The sequence below is a fragment of the Ornithodoros turicata genome, chromosome 4 (assembly GCF_037126465.1).
Source record: "Ornithodoros turicata isolate Travis chromosome 4, ASM3712646v1, whole genome shotgun sequence".
Taxonomy (NCBI): Eukaryota; Metazoa; Arthropoda; class Arachnida; order Ixodida; family Argasidae; genus Ornithodoros; species Ornithodoros turicata.
Genome location: NC_088204.1, coordinates 20,946,679 through 20,967,143, shown reverse-complemented (window position 1 = coordinate 20,967,143; position 20,465 = coordinate 20,946,679). Strand labels below are relative to the sequence as shown.

Sequence of the window (20,465 nt, the reverse complement as noted above, 5' to 3'; positions counted from 1 at the left end):
TTGATGGATTGTTAGGACACATTCCTGGTTCCCATTTCATGCGTTCTTTTCTGATTGTATAATACTTCAATATGCTCAGCGTCGTTCTTGAGGACGGAAAGCAAATGTAAGAAACGTGTACGTAATGTAATACGACTTCATAAATTTATAGGCACACATATACGTATCATAGTCATTAGGGCATTTTAACAAATGAAAATGTTTCTTATACCTCGTTCAGAGTTCGATGTTTCGTTCTTTAGTTTAGTAAAAAAAAGTAATACTGAACTGGGTTCTCATTTCAGTTTGTATTATTCTCAAAGTTTAAAAAAAAAGGTAATCTTAAAGTGTTATAGACTTTGGAAAAGAAATGACTCTGTCTCTATTCGCGGTTGCCTTTCACAAATCAGAATACATTTGCATAAAACCCACCACAGAAAAATACTCCCAGCCCGTACGCGAGATCTATTTACGCTTTTCGGAAAACTCATCCACCGAGCTTGTGAATTTTGCAGAGTGCATTCCGAAGACAGCTGCACATAGTTGAGAAGGGCGAGACCTAGCAAAAATAGAAAGAACGATGGAACGATACAAAATAAAGTGAACTTTCTCGTTCTTGTTTTAACGAGATATCGCGCCTGTTAATGAGTCTCCTTTTCCCCAGGCAAGTGGCCGCAAAGTAATCCGAAGATAACCAAAAAGTAAATAAAACGTAAACACCGCAAGAGTATCTTATTAGAAGTCCCTGTTGAATGGTAGGAGTAGGAAGAATGTGTGGGTGAAGTTACCACCGTCACTGCTACTTATCTGGTACTGCTTATCTTAAATTTACGAGCTCTTCGCATCGCACGGATGGAGAGGTTAATGAAAGCAGACACAGCACGGGATCGAGTTTCTAGAAATTGCCACCTTGGGGCGCATCTCGTAATTAGTTTCATGCAGATACGTGCGGCCATTTCGGGAATATGCTTGGCTTGAGTGAGGGGGTTAAAAAAATATAAAGAGAGAAAGAAAGACCCGAGCCCGGCGAAATTCATTTCCGCTGGGCTCGCACTGGTGGTCTCCTGTAAAGCGTACTTCACTGCGGTATAGTTAATAGTGCGGGGAAGATGACTTTAGAGAGCTTCGCTCGCGCGCATTCCGAGCGTACTCTCGGCGGCAAACGCGAATATTTGCGGTAATTACGCCTTTTGTGCGTACATGTACATTCAATTACATATAATTATTAATAATAAAGATGGTAGTGATTGTGTCCTTTTGCATATAATACTTTCAAGCGGTCGCATCCATTCGTTGTCGCAGACTTTCTGCGTTCGAAGTCGTCTGCGACGATTAGTTGAAGCAGACGACACCGTGATTTAATGTATCACTATACCACAACGGTTCCGTATGTGTGCAGCTATACACCACGCTGTGCTATACTTCGTATATACCACCATCACCGTATATACTGAGGTAGACGTGGGGCTTCTTTAGCTAAGAAGCCGTCAGTCGTGCGGAGTCTCAGCAACGATCTACTAGATTACAGCGACCATGTCATTGGCACACCCCTTCACAGCGGCGCATTTGGAGGCTAGCGGTGGCGCTGTTCATCGTCCCGGTAATCGCTTCCTCAATTTCTACAATACTTTGTGCTTCAGTTTACCTTAATATTTTTGTACAAGCGGCGGATGTCCCACGAGAGAGGCTTCTTTCTAAAGTTGATTATCGTCATTATTCTACGCGTTTTGATAGGAGCTGTTGCTGTTGTCTGCTACGGTAGTCGTACGTTCGATTCTGCGCGTTCAAAATTCAAATTTCCATTGTCCAATCATGGTGTAGATCTCGCCGGTCAATGTGTAGCGCTCCTAGCGGATCGTACGGACGGGCTTCTCATAGGGTTTGACGACTATGACGCGGTCGTTATCATCTAGTAGGTCGTGGTCTCAGCAACCCTTTTCTGTCGTCTGCTACGGTTTTGGAACAAAGAATTTCGACAACACAGCACTGCATGTTTTCGGATCATCATCTGCTCTGGACGTCATAATTCTTCCATTTCATAAATACCCTAATTCGTACGCTCGACAGTGTCACTGTGATGCGGGACGGTATTTTTCCTCGCTGTGTGCATCTGTGCGTACCGGCGGTATGGCCGAGCGGGTTAAGGCGACCAGCTTGTTGGTGGTAGCCAAGGCCGTGCTGAAGACTGGGAGGTGGTGGGTTCGAATCCTACCACCGACAGTGCTGTCTGAGGTTTTCCCCGGGTTTCCCGAAGACTTTCCAGACGAATGTCGGTACAGTTCCCCCTGAAGTCGGCCCAGTACGCATACTAACCCCCCTGTCCCCCACTCCTTCCTGCTGTGCTCTCTCCATCGTTCCACATCTCTACGCTGCTCATAGCCACAGTTGCTTCGCAGCGCTAACACGGAATAAAAAAAAACAGGAAAAAGGCATCTGTGCGGTGCGGAAAGCACCATCGTAGTCGTACAGACAGCAAACAGGATGAAGCTCTCATTTCGGGACACCATTTCGACCCCTTATCAGCTGCAGGAGGGTGCGTAACTAACACGTACAGGGAAGACGATTAACACTTCTGTGCAAACGTTGTGTATTCATAAAATCCATGCTGTCGCAGGAATGACTTTACAGGGTAACCGTTTAAACGCGTTCGTTCCATAGCATTCACAGTTTCCGTTGCAGATGTAAAATGACGAAGTATCTGCGTGCGCGGTAAAAGAAAAGAAATGAGAGCCAGGACAATTCGGAGTTCATCAGCGCTAATGGTCATGCAGCGAAGCGTAGAGGCGGATACAGGAAGTGTGTCCGCGATGAAATTAAATTTAGCAGAAAGTCGTCTGCTCGTTAAGCCTTGTCTACGTCAACGAAGATTGCACAGTTTACGTCTCTCTAACGTCCCGATAGAAACGCATTGTGACGGGCTGAATAGGAGGTGGAACCTCATTAGCGGGCCTCTTAGAAATCCGGCCGGAAGGACAGACCTAGGTCAAAGCTATCTGTAATGAGACGCACATTCCCTTGTATCCACGCTTACATGGAAAATTCCAAGGTGCGCAGGGAAGCCATTGAGGCTTATCAGCTTTATCAGTAACAGTGCGTGTGCCATTCGTCTGTCTCGTTCCGTTTGTGTGTGATTCAAGGAGTGCTTAAGAAAGTTCTTCAATTAGTGGAAAGCTGCCGTCTGGCACGTTTGTTTTAACTGCGTGCACAAGTCAAAAGATCATTTCGCAAGTACTAGAGTAGACGTAGTAAGACGGAGGAAGACAGAAGTCAGGTGCTCGTAGATCAAACAGCGCTAAAAAAAAAGTGGACATTGAAGCTTTTTACATTTATTAAAGGTACCAGCTTTCGCGTGGTGGACCACGCTTCTTCTGGTACCTGAAGAAGCGTGGTCCGCCACGCGAAAGCTAATACCTTTAATAAATGTAAAAAGCTTCAGTGTCTACATTTTGAGTGCTATTTGCCACTCCCAGTGAATTTTTTTTCTTTTATTTTATTTGCCTTGTTCTCAGTGGGATACAACGTCGATCTTGCGTTTAGTCGACCTTTCCCATACGCTTTTATTCGAATAAACACACATGCCACAAAACAACGAGAATTGGTCAAGGCCAGACCATAACTAGGGACGACGGAGGCACGTAAGCCTCAAACGCCCAGAAATTAACGAATTCAAGCAACTCAGGGAAAAGAGGTGCTGATGCCAGGAACCAGAAGACCCAAGTCCCTGGCGTCTGCATCTCTTTCCCCTGAGTTGTTTGAACACGTCCCCCATTTTTCCATAGAGAGGAGGAATTGACGGAAAACAACTGAGGGTCTGGTTTTTGCCTGCAACCTTAAAAATGAACTTCACCGCATAGCACGCTCCTAGCCAACTATAATCTCAAATGATATCGTTATCTGCTCTGATTTGTTGAAAACGGGAGGCGTACGCCTTTTCTGTGACAATTATGAGCAGCATCAGTGTCACAAAAAAGGCGTACGCCTCCCGTTTTCAACAAATCGGGGCAGATAACGATATCACTCGAGATGATGGTTGGCTAGGAGCGTGCTATGCGGTGAAGTTCATTTCTAAGAGTGTGATACTGTATAATAAATATAAAGCAAATAAATCATCGCTTCCATTGACATGTCAGAGGGAAGACAAGAAGGACATAGAGAAAAAGAAACTCCATCGGGTATCGTAATCCATCCTGTTCTCTAGACATAGTCTATAGCACAGCCTCTAGCGAAGCCTAGCCATAGCGAAGCACTATCTTCTTCCCATGAGGCACTATCTTCTTCCCATGCCATATCGTTTGTCATCGTTGCTGCCCGTCCCCTATGACACCAAGAAAGGAAGGTCGCTCGCCAGACCTTTTTCTCGAACATCACTTTTTCATCTCTAATATACGCATAACATAAAGCATTTATTACCCTGTCATAACCCAGCAAAAGGACGTTAAAGGAGCTATGAACTCTACACTCTAAAAACAGAACTTCACCGCATAGCACGCTGTGCGCCAACCATTGCCAAGAGTGATAGTTACCGCTACTGATTCGAAGAGAGAGCTGGGCGTACGCCTTTTTGTGACAATTATCATATATCCAAATTGACACAAAAAGGCGTACGCCCATCTTTCTCTTCGAATCAGAATCGATAACCCTATCATTCTTGGCAATGGTTGGCGCACAGCGTGCTAAGCGGTGAAGTTCTGTTTTTAGAGCCCTTTCACGGCAAGCCCTTTCACCACCCACCACCACCACCATCTGTTTTTAGAGTGTACCAAGCTAGCCCGCCGACTGTCTCAGCTCCACATTCTTCAAAAATGAACTTCACCGCATAGCACGCTCCTAGCCAACCATCATCCCGAATGACAACGTTCTCGCCCCTGATTTGTTGAAAACGGGAGGCGGAGCCTATTCTGTGCTGTGCATAATGGGCACAAAATAGGCTCCGCCTCCCGTTTTCAACAAATCAGGGCAAGAATGTTGTCATTCGGGATGATGTTTGGCTAGGAGCGAGCTATGTGGTGAAGTTCGTTTTTATGAGTGTAGGAGCGTACTATGTGGTGAAGTTCATTTTGAAGTTCGGTTTTCGTCACCACCACCACCACCGCCTCAATTTTAAGAGTGTAGAGTAGAACGTTAAGTGTACCCCCGCGTTGGCGTCTGATTGGGTGCTAGAATTCTTCAAATGAAGTAACAATGAATAGAGGTATCTGGATGACGGTACGTCTACTCGCCCATATCCGAAAAAAGCGCGTTTTGTATTAACGCTGCAAATATTATGAAGCAGCAGAATTGAACAATAAATTGTAAATAGAATTACGAAGCGTAGAAGAACAATATTACACCTACTCGTATTACACCCATAACTAATTACCTGCAGATAGGAGTTCTTACCTCCTTTAAAAGCAAGCGACATACACGTCTAGAATCTCTGTTTCATTTATTAAGGAATCTATCAGGAGCACGATATCATCACAGCTATAATGCACGATATTTTCGCTGCGTTGTGTATCGTCACTGCGCAATCAGTTTTAAAAAACGCCCGGATAAGGCAGCGATCGGCCCGGTCCGATGTCCTGGGGTGACGTCAACCGGCCTGCGTGGCATCAGGAATGCGCGGGAATCAGCCGCAAGCTCTCATTGGCCGCCGAAAATTTGTCCGCTACTGCTACTTCTATACGGCGCTCCGGCATCGTCACCTGGACTAGCGCCACCTACATACAGAAAGCCTGGTCGCTTAAACGACGTGACGTATCATTAAGAGTTCGCCAATCTCGACCATGCTTTCAGTGGCAGTAGCTATGGAGGCGAGCCACATGGGCAGCCACTGGATAGCCACTGAAAGTCGGTGGGTGAGATCGTCTGCTTCAGTCAATCGTCGCAGACGACATCGAAGACAGGCTTTATGTAGCTACAGGTGGCTTTCCATGCGTCCATAGCTACGGCTGCCCGAAAGTGCGGTAGTGACCGGCTAGGGGACGGGGGATATCTTTAATGGGGAGAAAAGAAAAGAGGAAAGGTCAGCTTGCCTGCTATTAAAAAACACGCAAAAACAAACACTACTACTAGAGGTGAGAGCGGATAACATTGACAGCATCCGCATTGTGCCTGCGCATCTAGGATCCGCGACTGCATCCGCGCTAGTTGACGTAGGTGTGTCCGCATATGCACCCGCGCGGATATTGAGTATATCCGCTCATCCTCGGTCACTGTATTCCGGGAAACCCGGCCTAAGTCATCCATAATTGCCCAACAAAATGCAGTTAACGGCGCTGCAATGCGAATCGACACCATTTTGTGTCAATTTCGTGCTCGCAATTATGGCTCCACCTGAGGGACGTGGACCTAACGCTTATTTGCGGATAAAATGCAGATATCGGCGCGGATTTCAAAATGTTATATTTCTATCACTCCAAACCAAGACGTAGCGCGAATCAGCGAGCACAACCGCAATCGTGCACGCATCTGTATCATTACGGCTTGCAAAAACGTTTCCCCTTACATCGTGCTCGTTGGGCTCTTCCCAAAGTCAGCAAAAATCGCTTGCATAAACATTCTTCCTGCTGTCGCGTATGGAAATGCCTCGGCATCATCAAGATTCGCTGGTGCGAGACGGCGAGCATCTTTTCTCGCGTTTCGCTTTCCAGTACACCTGGGAAGAAAAGAAATAACAGGGAGACGCCGTGCCGAGATCCCTATCATTCTCCCGGCAATGTTCGTTAGGGCTCTCCGGGAGCGTTGTATTTTCAGCCAAGTTTTTATGACGCTCTCTGGGAGCAATGCCTGCTACTCTTTGCGTTCGGAATGGGGCTCCACGCAAGGCGAGGCAAAAACGTGCGAATAGAAATGGGACAGCCTGTCGGTGTCGAGTGTTGCACATTGTGGCAGAGTAAATGTATTTTACTTTCTTTGTGAAGTCTGTATCGTTCGATGCTTGGGAGGAGATAGATTTCGCTTTGCGAGGAAAAGAGAAAATCGCCGATTTACGTTTTGTATCACATGTTTTTTCTTCGCTTCCGTAATTGTTCTCATGTGAGATTTTCATCCTGTTCTACTCCTCAGTCAAAGTTCATTATTTATTAAATAATGATTAGTTGCTTATTTTTGCGGCAATGGATTCCAAATACCTGTATGTACCCGCTGAACAAAAATTCAGACTCGTATCGCAGTTCAGGAGGGTGAGAACCAGAAAATGTATGTGCGTCAACGGAACGGACAGTTATCGTATTAGGCACAGAAGTCATTTTTAACATTCAGTTTTCTTCCTATAAAACTGTTAAGTAAGCCAGTAAGATGCACCATGCGAAGTAATTTACACCACAGAGTCATAATTATCGCAGAAATTGAATTTAAAATACGCCGCAAAAAGCGACCGTGCGCAACAGTGGTGAAGAGCAGTACCAGCCTGTGATCTGCCTGGAACCTCGCGCTGACGCTATAAGGAGAACGCTCGCTGATTGGTCTAGAGAAATGTTGTCTGCTACTCCGCTGTCGTCTGCTACTCGGCTGTTCGGGGTTTTGATAAAGCCTTTCTCCTTGCTCGGTAATGCGTCGGCCGCTCCTTCTATCCCCGATTCTCCGGGAAAACTGGCGAAACAGGTTTACGGCGGCCAAGGGACAAGGCGCTGACCCCCACTGACCGGCAAACCTGAACGAGTCTCCTTATGCCGTCATCGGTGACGTGCCATCATACCTCCTCATCCTCGTTATAGCTGGAGTGGCGAGTTGAGGGTGAAGGCGCGGAGCTATGTTTATGTGAGTTTTTTTCTGGGAAACAAATTGCACACATCAAAACCTTTCGCGCTATTCTGTATAATGACACACACACTTTCATCAGATGTCTTAATCTGAATTTTTTTTGGATGGCCCTCTGTACTCCTTTAAATGTTAAGCGAAAATACTACTTAAAATGTTAGCGGCGTCCAAAGGTTAATTGCTATTGCAAAGACACGTTCCTCTTACCTCACATGATCCTGTGAGAAGGTCTACAGGGCGTTGTAATCGGAAAGCCGTGTGGACACTCATGCACTCATTTAACGATCGTCTCCTATAGGGCACTATTTTCAAAAGTGCTCATTTAGCAGCACAACACGCCGGACGCGTGGCTGCTCCGCTACACACACGTGACTTCATCCTATGCCTACAGCATCCCCACGTACTTCAACCATTAAAGTCTAACTCGTAAAAAAAAAAAAAAAAAATGTACGTCAAACGCGGCGTTATATTGAAAAAGGGGATAAGTCACGCTCCAGGAATTTTGTTCCTTTCAGGTTAAGCCGGACGCCCTAAAAGGATTGTAACAGCACGTATATGTAGGATAGAATCGTAAATGTGTACTATGCGTTTTTCACTCGAATTATTCGGGGAATACCAGCTGCGATCGCCTTACGGCGTGAGATTTCCCGACTCATCCGCTTGTTTCATATAGAGGGGTTCAATTGTCGTCAAAGCCGCACTTATAGCTTATTAGGGTGTCGCTCCAAGCTGTACGAAAGGTCTGACGGCGCGCTGCCTCATAACTTGGGTATTCGCAACGTTCAGCCGCATGCGGTGAAGAAGGGATGCGTAATGTCGCAGAAGGCCAGGGGGAAGTGACAGTGAGAGAGACGGATTCACGGCGGGAGCGGAGAGTAGGATGTCGTGTCGTGCATTCACTGCGATCTCGTCTTGTCTGCAGAGACAGCACGGAGAAGGGCACGACGGTCGCCTTTGGGCAAGATGATGGAGTGGGCTGATGTAAGCCGGTGATCCCGTATAGAGCAGCCTGGTCTGCCTCTTCATTGCGGGGTATGCCCACATGACCAGGTAACCACTATAACGCTGCTCCATGTCCCATGTCCAACAGCTTCCTGTAAGCTTCCAGCACATCAGCAACAATGGACACTAGAGGACCACGGACGCCCATTGTTGCTAAGCACAAAAGTTCACTGGGCTTAGGAGAAAAGGAGAGTCGGCCCAGAAATACAGACATTCATAAAGGACGCCAGCGGGACAAAGTTCGAATATTTTAAGAAACTGGCATAATCATGACATTCACAGGCGGAGATGTTTCTTAGCAGTTTCTCGAATGTCTTAGTACAATGTGAAATGTTTCTTTTCTGTACAGCTTCAAGACGTTTGGTATCCGTAATAAACGAGCGTCCCCCGTAACTGATGCATATGCTTCTCTGTCGTTTAAAATGTGTTCGGTTCAGCTTTTTTCCTTTACTTCTCGTATTCGTTTTACAAATTTGTTGTAAACTACTTCTGCATCTCTGCCACGTACAGTGGAGAAAGGTACGACTTACGCCGACTCCATGTCATCCTCATTCTTGTTTAGAATCGTCTTTTTCACGTTTTTTACTTATCATCTGTTACACTTCATAGGTAGCAGAAGCACGCTTTGCCTCCAAACAAGGACCGAACGTGATCGAAAGAAAACGCGGCGCCGAATGATAAACAACGCAGTGTGGCAGCGACACACTATGTAGAAACGGAATAATTTTCTTTTCCCTCCGTTTGCTCACAGAAAACGTGAAGCAACTCAAAAAAAGAAAAAAGAAAAAATAAAGAAAGAACGCGTTTTATCTCATTCTTCACCCCGTTTCCGTTTCGGCTTTTATTTTTGTGACTGAGGTAATAGGATTCGGGATCGGTACCCGATATACCCAACGCGTGTTTGGTATGCCTCTTTTCCAATGCCTATTTGGCGCAGCTCCTCGACACAGACGGCACGGTTTGCATCCTTTCAAAGCAGACGACATTCTGTCACGCCGTTGTTAAATGGCGTCCTCGTTCACTTTTTATACGGAACGCGTTATTACCGGGCTTTCGGGGGAGATATATGGCACGACTTTCGCAAAGAGTTCGTCAATACGGAATGCCTTGTGAGAGGCATGGAACGTTAGTGAGGACCCCTAGCATTATATTCGTTTTACGGCGGCCGCAGTTATCGTGCGCGCTGCGTAGGCGAGGTGGCTATGTTCAATAAAATGTTTATGCGCCTCGTAAACATGGCGAGAAAAAGAGTGGAGGAGGCAGCGATGCATAATGATATTGACGCCGGGGAACGTGCTGAATATGCCGTGAGTTTGAAGTTTTACAGAACTCGTCGTCGGAAAAAGTTCCTAGTGGTATACACTCGTGGTTTCGAGGCGAGAGACGACGCCACAGAGATTTGCTGAAATATTAAGCTCGTCGCAATCTACGCTACTGTCACCGGCACAATTTGTAAGGTTATGATTACTACAGGGTTTCCGGATATTAAGAACGGACATTGTAATGAAACTAAAATGAAATTAAAGAGAACGATATGCTAGACGTCGGAGGGTGTATTCTGCGCTAAAAATGAACATAAAAAGTGCCATTTGGTCGAGTTGTTTGTCATAATAAAAATGAAAAAACAAAACAAAAAAACGCTGCCTTATACGAACTTCCGGTGGCTTAAACAGTGTATTCGCACGACCGACATCCTCACGGAAGATTCAGTTGGAAGAAAAAGCAAAAACACTGTTCATAGAGCCAAAGTTTCGTCCCGTGTTATGTTGAGCATTCACATGGTGCGGAATATCGGGAGTGGCGTGCTGCACACTGGCAGACCTTTCCTTTTAATAAATGTATATCCCCCCCCGCTTAGCAGACGACACCGTCAGCGTCTTTACCTGTCGTCTGTACGGAATATCTTGTGGCTGTGTCGCAGGATATTCCCCACGGTTAGCAGCGTACGTGAAGACACGGCGTTGAGCGCGTGACAGCAGAAAGCTATGACGTTGTTCGCATCTTCCGCTGGAGTATTCTGGGGAATGTCGCGTCAACTTTTGCGCAGTTTTTTAGCAGACTGAACCTTCCTCCGATATATATTGTGCGCTTTTTCACCACTAAGAAGCTTAACATGTCGTTTTCTCGTTTCAGGGTTAGCAAACATGACTTCTAGAGGTGGCAGTGATTCCTGACAGTCCAGGACAGGGTATAGGGTATTAGCTCCTCACGAAGGAGTGCTGTTCGTACTTTCTTTCAGTTTACTGAAACAAAATTTGAACAAGAATTTTGCAGTCTTTTAGGTTGGCGAGATCTTGTATATACAACTGTACGACGCGATTTCTTATAGGAAGATTTCATGAGGCATTATGTGAACTGTAATGACTTTGATAGTGAAGACACTTGCTCATGCTCAAGTTCCAGGAGATGTCTTCGGTGTCAGTGTTAACAACAACTTTATTGTTGACCTTGGAGAGTGGGGAGTTTCATCGCCACAGGCCATACTCTATACCCCATTGCTGGTTGGAATGGGGGGAATAAAATAACGAGCCCCTTCACAATAACGATCGAAGTCCGATGGTGTCCAGAAATGTCAGAAGAGCTTGGAGCGCAGAGCGTTGCTGGGCTGGATTGGGCCAGGGACCAAGCAATTTCGATAGGGAGAAAGGGCGAGAGTCCAGCTGACGAAGAGACTCGGACAGCGTGGTTCGGGAAGGTTGGTAGTGAGGGCAATGAAGAAGAATATGCTCCAGGTCCTCAAGAGCACCACAGTGGCAGTAGGTGGGAGAGTCAACTTGTCTCAAGCGGTAACGCCACTGAGCTGTAAAGGCCACATCGAGGCGCATTCGGTGGATTAATGCAGCATCTTGACTAGAGGTGTTTCGTGGCATGCGGAAAGCGAGCGTTGGATCAACTCTGCTCAACATAGAGGGGGGAAGAATGTCAGTGTTAAAACCAGATAGCTCGCTGCATTCTTCTTCATTCAATAATGACCTTCACAGCTTTCTCCACCCTTCCTCCTAGCACAATCCGGCGGGGAGACGTTATGCCACGTTCACACTATACTGTATTGAACGGCGCAAAAAGTCGTGAACGACGGAAATGCTGGACTATACTTCTCACGTTCACACTCCGTGAACACCGCGGTGGTCACGCGGAGAAGGCTCTGCGTGGGAGTTGGCTGGTGGTGGCGAAGATAACACAGCTTGGGAGGTGCAACGGCGCGTCTATCGCAGGATCAAACTGGAGGCATTGCGGGCGAACGTCGAACGTCTTCATTTTGAGCCAGGACGACCGAAGGAAGCGCAAAAACAATAAAAAAATTCACTTTTTAGGACTGGAGAAAGGGGGGGGGGGGGGCGAGGTAGGTAGGAAGACGGAGCCAGAAGGCAGAAAGCGAGCCATTGGTGACAGGTCTCGGAGGAGTGGGTCTCCAAGATATACGTAGCCAAAGTGTAGCCAAGTAAGCAAGGCTCTCGGTAGCCAAGAAGGTGGGCGTTTTCTTATCACAGCAACTTTACTTACTTACATCTACAACCATTGCCGAATGATACGCAAGTAACCATAAGTAAATACAAGGATTAGTACCGAACCCGGCATCAGCCCCATCTCATCATCGTATCTATTTGTGTGTGTGTGTGTGTTAGTACCGAACAGGGTTGCCAGATGGTAAAAGTAGCACGCATAGCCAATCTCGTACCCTGCTTAGCCAAGCCTGCTTAGCCTGCTTACAATGTAGCCAGCAAAGCAATGGTCTCAGCAGCCCTTCCTTTCCACAGCAACTGTACTTACCAACCTAAAAAAAAAAAAGAAGAATCCTGAATGATACGCACGGCAAAAAGAGATTAGTACCGAATAATGACGAAGCGCCTGTGTCTACTATTGTAGGACAGTGTGTTACTATTATTAGTTACGTTGTAGTAAAACGTGAAGAAAATCAATGTGCAAGTTTTCGGCGATGCAGAATCAAGAATAACGAAGTCGGTTAAGAGCATCAACTGTTTACTATATACAAATTAAAAACAAGACAGTAGGCTGCACTTCTTCAGGCTTGAGGACCTGTTACAAGCGGTGAAGGGTATATCTAAGTCATGTCACATGGTACAAAAGAAAAGGGTGAGGGCTGAGAGAAGCGTAGCATTGAGCATATAGGTAAGAAAAAGATGAGGGCATGCTTGAAAAATCGTACCTCTCTTCTTTCTTTGTCTTTTACGGTAACCCTCAGGAGGCCCTGGAGGGGTAGCCGAAAAATAACCGGATAGCCAACTCCGATACTAAGACGCCAGATGAAACCGAAATGTAGTCAAAGTTGGCTACTAATTGGCCAGATCTGGCAACCGTTGTAGAGATGCATACCGTGGGCTGTTCTTAGCGGGCATAGTTTTCAGCTCCCTGAACGTCGATAACACGTACCATTTGTGATTGCTGTCTGGACTTGTCACAGCGACTGTATACGCGTTACAGGTACCTCTACATGTACATGTATGCGCGTTACATGTAATAAACGGAACAGTTTTCTAGCGGAGGGCGGCGACGAAGGTGCCGCCATTCACGACGTTCGAAGCGTACGGTGAAAGAAAGGTACGCAAAAGCCGTAAGAGCCGTAGATGAACTTCGCTTCCAAAGTTCGCTGTTTTTCGATGTCGTAGTGTAAACGTAGCATTACACTGAAACGTATAAAGGCCTGATCCGACATAAAGTGATTTGCTATGGAGCGCTAGAAAATAGCGCGATATTTTCCTCCTCGCAGTGCTCCGAACCGCTAAAAATTGGCGCTTGCGGGAGTTGAGCTCGTGTCAACTTTTTCAGCGCCAATCTTAGCACTACATTCGTGTTGGCCAATGAGGAGGTCTTTCAGCGATGACGTCGCGGAAGGCGTGGGGTTGTTTTGCTTCCGCATTTCACGGCACGGCAACCGCATTGGAACCGGCGAGTCTGTCATTCAAAACGTCTGGTAATTTTTCGTTTAATCAGTTGATTGAACTTGTTCGTCCGCATACTGTCGAACTTCGGAGGCGCCATGATGGACCGGATACGACCACCGAACTTCCGCTAACTTATAGCTCTAGCGCTGCTTTGCAAGTGCGAACCGTCCGATAACAGTGAGCGATGTTTTTGCGCGCTGCTATGTCGGAACAGGCCTTAAGACTCCCGGTCCTACAATTCGTGAGAACTTGCTTGAACGCTCGCTTCGCTAATTTTTCCCATCCCTTCAGTAACTCTCGGGCATCGTTACTGCTTCGGTACATCGCTTTCGAAACCGCAGACGCTGCGCTCTACAAAGCAGACGATATTCGGCAAATGATAGCTCTCACAACTGCGTCGCGACGGCAAATCCCGTCGAGTGGAAACGTTGTCACGCTCGATAGAGCGTCAGCTGTGCTGTCACGCATAAAGCGGTGCGTGACTTAACGCGAGTTACGCGCCTGTGTGTGGTCTCCCTTTGTGATTCCTATATGCATGTCTGTGAGGGGAGGCATTTCCAAGTATCGATCTCGAAGAGGACCCTGTTTGAGCCTTGCCAGGCGCGCTTCTGGGAGCAAGGGGTTCCACGATATGTCTCGCGCGATAAATGGACACGTTCGTATATACGAACTGTGGTGTGGGCACCAATGGAAAATACCTGCCTTTTCTACTCATCGGCGGTGTGTATCAGGGTTGCGGAATGGGATCACCCATTCCATTCCAATTCCATTCCCTAGGAATTGAGATTTGTGATAATTCCATTCCATTCCTTTCAGTTCCTCGGAATGAAAAGGTATGGCCAACTCCCACTCCTGGATTGGCTTTCCATTCCTTTAATTCCATCAATAAAAGAAAAGGGGCCGGTAACCGTGCTGGGTAGCCCAGCAGTGCTATAGAAGAGATTGAACATTACCCATCACGGAAAAAGCAAAAAGACAAGGTTATTTCGCCCTTGACCGTGTGGCACCCAGATCAGTCCATTCCAATTCCAATCTGCCTGCGAACAAAAAATGCCTACTTCCATTCCATTCCTAGGACAGTTTCCGCCATCCCATTCCAATTCCATTCCGAGCTCTGATAAAATTCCGGAATCATTCCAACCCCGGAGTGGCGTGTATATCTTTGCGATTATGACGGTAGCCCGAGCACATAGATGGCATCTCTTATTTTGTTCCGATATAGAGGGTGCCACTAAATAACATTCTACGCGTGCCGGCATGCCATGGCCAGCAGTTACTCAGTGCAAGTGGAACATTGTGTTGCCTACATGCAGGGTGTTTCATTTAAGTTGGACCCCACCTTTAAAGGAAAGAAGAAGAAGAAAAAAAAAAAAAAAAAGGGCGCATCGTACTGGAACGAGGCCGTCTGCACAATGTTACCAGCCTTCCACGGTATTCAACATATTTTGGTTTCCTAACTAATTAACTAATTAAAAGTAATTTAACTTTTTAATTATTAGGATGAGATAAAAGTGTTCAATGATGAAGTTGTGGACGCTGACATGAGGTGACGAATGGCCAATGGGCACAATTCTTTACCTGTTACGCGTTATTTCTTTTCCGTGTCCGAATAATGCGCGCGGATTTCCAAAAATATCACGTGACCTTTCTCCGTCGCGTGAAGGGTGCGTCTGATCGAAGCGGTCTCTGGCGCACACTTCACGAACAAGTCATCTCGGCACCATTCCGCCAACTGCTTTTAAGATATCAGAATTGCACGTCTGATATCTGCTGAACGGTAAGCTTGACACGAATGAGGGTACCGACCTTTTCTTTGTTTCAATGAAAGAGAAGAATATAAGGGAAACGACAAAATTATCTCTTAACAGCGCAGTCGTGTGTCGCTTTTATTGACTCCCATTTCGATACAACTGTTACTTGTTGAACAGGCGATGTAGCTGAATAGAACAAATAATGCCATACTCCAATGAACGGAAAGCTGATAAGGTACTGGCCTTATGGGCAGCACAGAGCAAAAAATAAAAAATAAAAAAAATAAAAAATAAATAAAATAAAATAAAAAACAGAGCGGTGAAAATATTTCAAAGCTGACATCCAGGTATGTGACCAAGCCCTGCGACAATACTGCGGCACTATCAGAACTTACGAGAAATCGGAAAGTTCACGAAGAAACGCCACAGGTCAGCAACACCGCAATGTACCGACATACTGGCATTTATTGTATGTACGAATGCATTATGTACTGTCCTATCTGCAGGCATTTAGTTAGGGCTGTAATATAGGTCAAATATTGTTCTTCTTCGTTTCGTAATTCTATTTACAATTTATTGTTCAATTCTTGTCCTTCATAACGTGTTCACCGTTAATACAAAAATTCACTTTTTTTTTCGGATACTGGAGAGTAGACGTACCGCCATCCAGATACCTCTATCCATCGTTACGTCATTTGAAGAATTGCATAGCACCCAATCAGACGCCAACGCGGAGGTACACATAATAACGTTCTACTCTACACTCATAATGATGGTGGTGGTGGTGGTGAGAGGGCTCGCTGTTGTCGGCCTCACAGACGTGGGCAACGTCACGACTGACACCCTGGATGAATGTGCGTCCTAGGCCGACTTCAAAGGAAACTGTGCCGACATATGTCTGAAAGCGTGTGAGGAAAACCAGGAAAAACCCGAGGCAGCACAGCCGGCACCGGGATTCGAACCCGGATACCTCCCAGGAAAAATGAAATTCACCACATAGCACGCTCCTAGCCAATCATCATCCCGAATGACAACGTTCTCGTCCCTCATTTGTTGAAAACGGGAGGCGGAGCCTACTGTGTAGCCGTAATGCCGTACATAATAGGTACATAGTAGGATCCACCTTCTTAATTCTGAAATAGCAAGCCGTCGTCTCGTTTGGCTCACCTTTCCCCCGTTTCTTTTTCCTTTTCGTCTAATAAATAACCCCCCCCCCCTCCCGCCTCACGTTATCAAAGAATCAGGAGCGTTGTCATTGGGGATGATGGTTGGCTAGCAGTGTGCTATATGTGGTGAAGATACGGACCTATGAGATTCATCTATTCAAAAGATTTCACAGCCAACAAGGTTGGCTGGTTAAATACGGGCCTGGTTGGCCCTGCACTCTTAAAAATGAACTTCACCGCATAGCACGCTCCTAGCCAACCATAATCTCGAATGATATCGTTATCTGCCCTGATTTGTTGAAAACGGTAGGCGTACGCCTTTTTGTCACAAAAAAGGCGTACGCCTACCGTTTTCAACAAATCAGGGCAGATAACGATATCATTCGAGATTATGGTTGGCTAGGAGCGTGCTATGCGGTGAAGTTCATTTTTAAGAGTGTGGTTAAAATCGCCGTTTGGAGCCGACACAGTCGGCGGGCTAGCTTGGTTGAGTTCATAGCCCCTTTTATCAGCAAGACTCTCGCCTCCTCACTTCGTGAAATCCAGCCAAATCCATGGCCAAATCCAGCCGACCAATGCTCTGCCCTAAAAGCAGCTGCCCCTCAGCAGCCTGTGACATCGTGTGTGGGACGCCGGGAGACCTCTGACCCCCCATCGCCTTACTTTTAACTACCGCAGGACTATGCACTAACGAAAATAAATAAATTCCTGTGAAAATAAATAGTTCCTCCCCCCCCCCCTCGCCTTCAGTTGCCCCTGCAGCGACTCTTGAGTCGAATAGATGCTTTGAATAAAATAAAAGGGCGCAAGCGAGCTGGTGTACGTTAGAAAGTGGTAACATCCTCTTGAATCTGACGAAAACGACACAGACGGGAAGCATACAACGGGACGACACGAGACTCAAACCAGCACTAACCTTATTGTACAAACCAAGTGATATCAGGAGGTCAGGGGGAAGGAGAAGAACAAAAGAGAAACTGAAAATAGAACAAGCTAACTATAGGGCTCAAGAGGTCTGTTAGCGTATAGACGCGATAACCATGGAAGGTTGGCTTTTATGGTGCGAGGATTTCACATTATGGCGGCGCTTTCTATAGGAGTGTGCGTGTATATTCCCGTTTGCAGTGAGCTATGACGGTAGTTTTCTCAAAACACTGAGATCAGCCTGGACAGGCTATGTTTTGCAATTTCAGAGGAGCGTGAGGTGTTGCATTGGTTCTTGTTCGGCGGCGCCACGAAATTTGTTAACCTACCTTTGACTAGCGTGTTCGTACACTTCGCATTACAGCTGTGCACTGCGATGCGGGGGGGGGGGGGGGTGACGTTCAATAATACTAATAATAATAAAGAAGTGAGGTCTGCCTGCTCAGCTAAGGCGACAAGTTTCACTCCTTAAAAAAAAGAGAGAGAAAGGATATGCTCCCTCACTTTGAACTTTACCAGATGATGACGAAGATGATTATGAAGGAAAAGATGATGGGGACGTAACTTCACCAGGATCGAATCATTTCAGAACTTTACACGTAGACAGAACTATGCTTAACCTGCGTTAAGTATACAGGGTGTCTTCTTTTAGGTGAAGGAACGTTCCCATTTTTACTGATAGCGGAACACAACACGGATCGTATCTACAACGCCGACCTGTTTGTCTCTTCACTGCTGCTAAACCCTGACCCGAGGCCTCGATGTCATGTACGTCAGTGTTTTTACAGCCTTTGGCCCCCGATGGAAAAATGGGAACGTCCCTTCCGGCGCAACTTGAGCGCACAGATTCACTTGCGGCTCATTTGCACAGCAAACAAAATTGCTCGTATCTTGAAGCACATAAACATTTCGAAATCGCTGACAGCTGGAATAGCTTTCGACTACGACTGTCTTTAATCCTGCCATCGCAGTTTTTCCTAAAACTCGTTAATTAATAAGTTAATTATCGGATTTTAATTCATTAGTCATCGACAACTGATGCGACCGACTAGGAAAGATGTCCGCCAGGCCAGGTATGTTAGACGCCCAAACAGAATATTTAGGGCTCTCGTAGATTTTTAATAATATATCTGTACACTCTCAGAAACGAAACGGATAAATTTACGCGTATATCATATTTTACCCTTACTAAGCGCAAATTTCGACAAAGCGACTGACGCCGTATCCGTCAAGCTGTGTTTCATGCATGGTACGCGTCAACGTGCCCGCTGTAACGGTAAAGGTCAGAGTTTTATGCACGGGGAACACGATTTACTCTTATATTCTGACGCATAAGATTTCGCTTTGACGGATAAACTCGGGCTTTGCATTGCAATATCAGTTCATTATGGCTATATTGACGCATATTGTTCTTCAAATGTTATACGGGCCCTGCTGTCTGAGAGCGTGTGCACGTATGTGGTGTCGTGTGCAAACTACAAGGCATTTGCTGCGAACTGCGATAACCGACACTCTCTTTGCGTTTGGCGTCTCATGGTCTCAATCACGCATCGTCCAACAACAACGTAAGTCGCCACGTTTTGGGCTTGGTACGTGTCTTGAGTTAACTAAATTTTACCGAATTATTTCATATCATACGTATGGCGGGAAGAAACGGCATCGAACGAGACAACTTGGCACGATTTAGTCAGCCAAGCACGCCGTCGGCCAGCAAGCACGTCGGCCAGAGTTGTGATTGACCAGGCTATCTCCACGCTGCAAATTCATATGCGTACGCCCATTGTTCACCGGGCTAGTACCTCTATATATGGCTATCTATAAGCAGATCATTTTAGTACAGGTGACTCTTACCTCTTTCGTTTATTTTTTTCTTTTTCGATATGCGTTTCCCGCCGTTGAAGCTCTGTATTAGTGATTCAGTTTCAAAAACTTTCTTTGTAATTGCAGTGCAAATTATTATTGGAGATTATAGCTGAACATGATGTGTTGAAGCAAATGCATCCCCAGGAACAGGAGCAATGTACTGTACAGCACTGTAATGTACTGTTGAGCATACATGAACATTGTACGTACATACGTACATGTACATGGAGAAGCAGCTCGAGCGTCGCTTTTTTTACGTTCCTTTCAGTTTTCGCAATTTTTTGCATGGAATTTCTTCTGATGATTACGCTGGTACAAAGTAGTTTACCTCGCAGCGACAAAGTGGTCTGTTACGCCTATACAGCGTTCTGTGTTGACGTATCGGGTATAACTAGTGGTATATGGGCGTAATAAGGGGAAATATAAGCATGAAGATTCTGCGCATAAAATAGAAGTCAATGGCTTACTTTTAAAATAGCCGTCAAAGAACGATCAAATTCTTGACCTTTACTATCCGTCAAAGCGCTAAGTGGAAGCTCATGACGCATAGAATAAAGGTCAAGAATTTGATCGTTTTTTGACTCTTACTCTCCGTTTTTTTTTTTTCTTCTGAGAGTGTAGGACCTAAAAGAACACACACCCATACCTGCGCTGACGACGGCATACCGACACGGGTACACTTTTACAGGTCTTTATACTCTGAGCATGTCCGCAAGTACGAGCAGCAGTGTGCGGGAACGAAAGATACCTGCGTTTGTTTTCTACTCATCAGTGATGTGCATAACTTAGCGATAATGACGATAACCCGAAACAATCGGCGACGTGTTTCCGCGGTATAGTTCGATGTCATTCCACCCCCCCCCCCAAAAAAAAAGAACAGAAAAAGCGAATAAATCTCTATCCCTGTTTCTTTCTAGGTCAAGCTCATCATACACGAAGCAGCGTACCAGCGTATAGGGGGAAGGTAACCATATGCAAGCAACCCTCTCTCTCATAAAGAGGCAAAAGACCACTCCCCGATTCCTCTTGCGGATCATGTCTCGTTGTCAGCGCCGTCATTTAGGTTAATGACGTGCTTCCCCTGGTGCAAACTCTCCTGGTTTTCTTCCTGTCACGCCAGAGGGCGATCAGTATGC

At 46.0% G+C, this 20,465-nt stretch overlaps 1 protein-coding gene across 3 annotated transcripts in view; it reads right to left on the bottom strand.

The window, feature by feature from the left end:
- LOC135391297 (uncharacterized) overlaps positions 1-20,465 on the bottom strand; it is a 198,043-nt gene that overhangs the window by 123,721 nt on the left and 53,857 nt on the right. Inside the window, exon 1 of one of the 3 annotated variants that reach the window (XM_064621514.1) lies at positions 19,976-20,064. The exons of the other annotated variants lie outside the window; for them this stretch is intronic. Coding sequence (XP_064477584.1) covers positions 19,976-19,993 — 18 coding nt within the window. The 5' untranslated portion in view covers positions 19,994-20,064. Of the gene's footprint in view, positions 1-19,975; positions 20,065-20,465 lie in introns of those variants that run through there. 3 annotated transcript variants of the gene reach the window in all.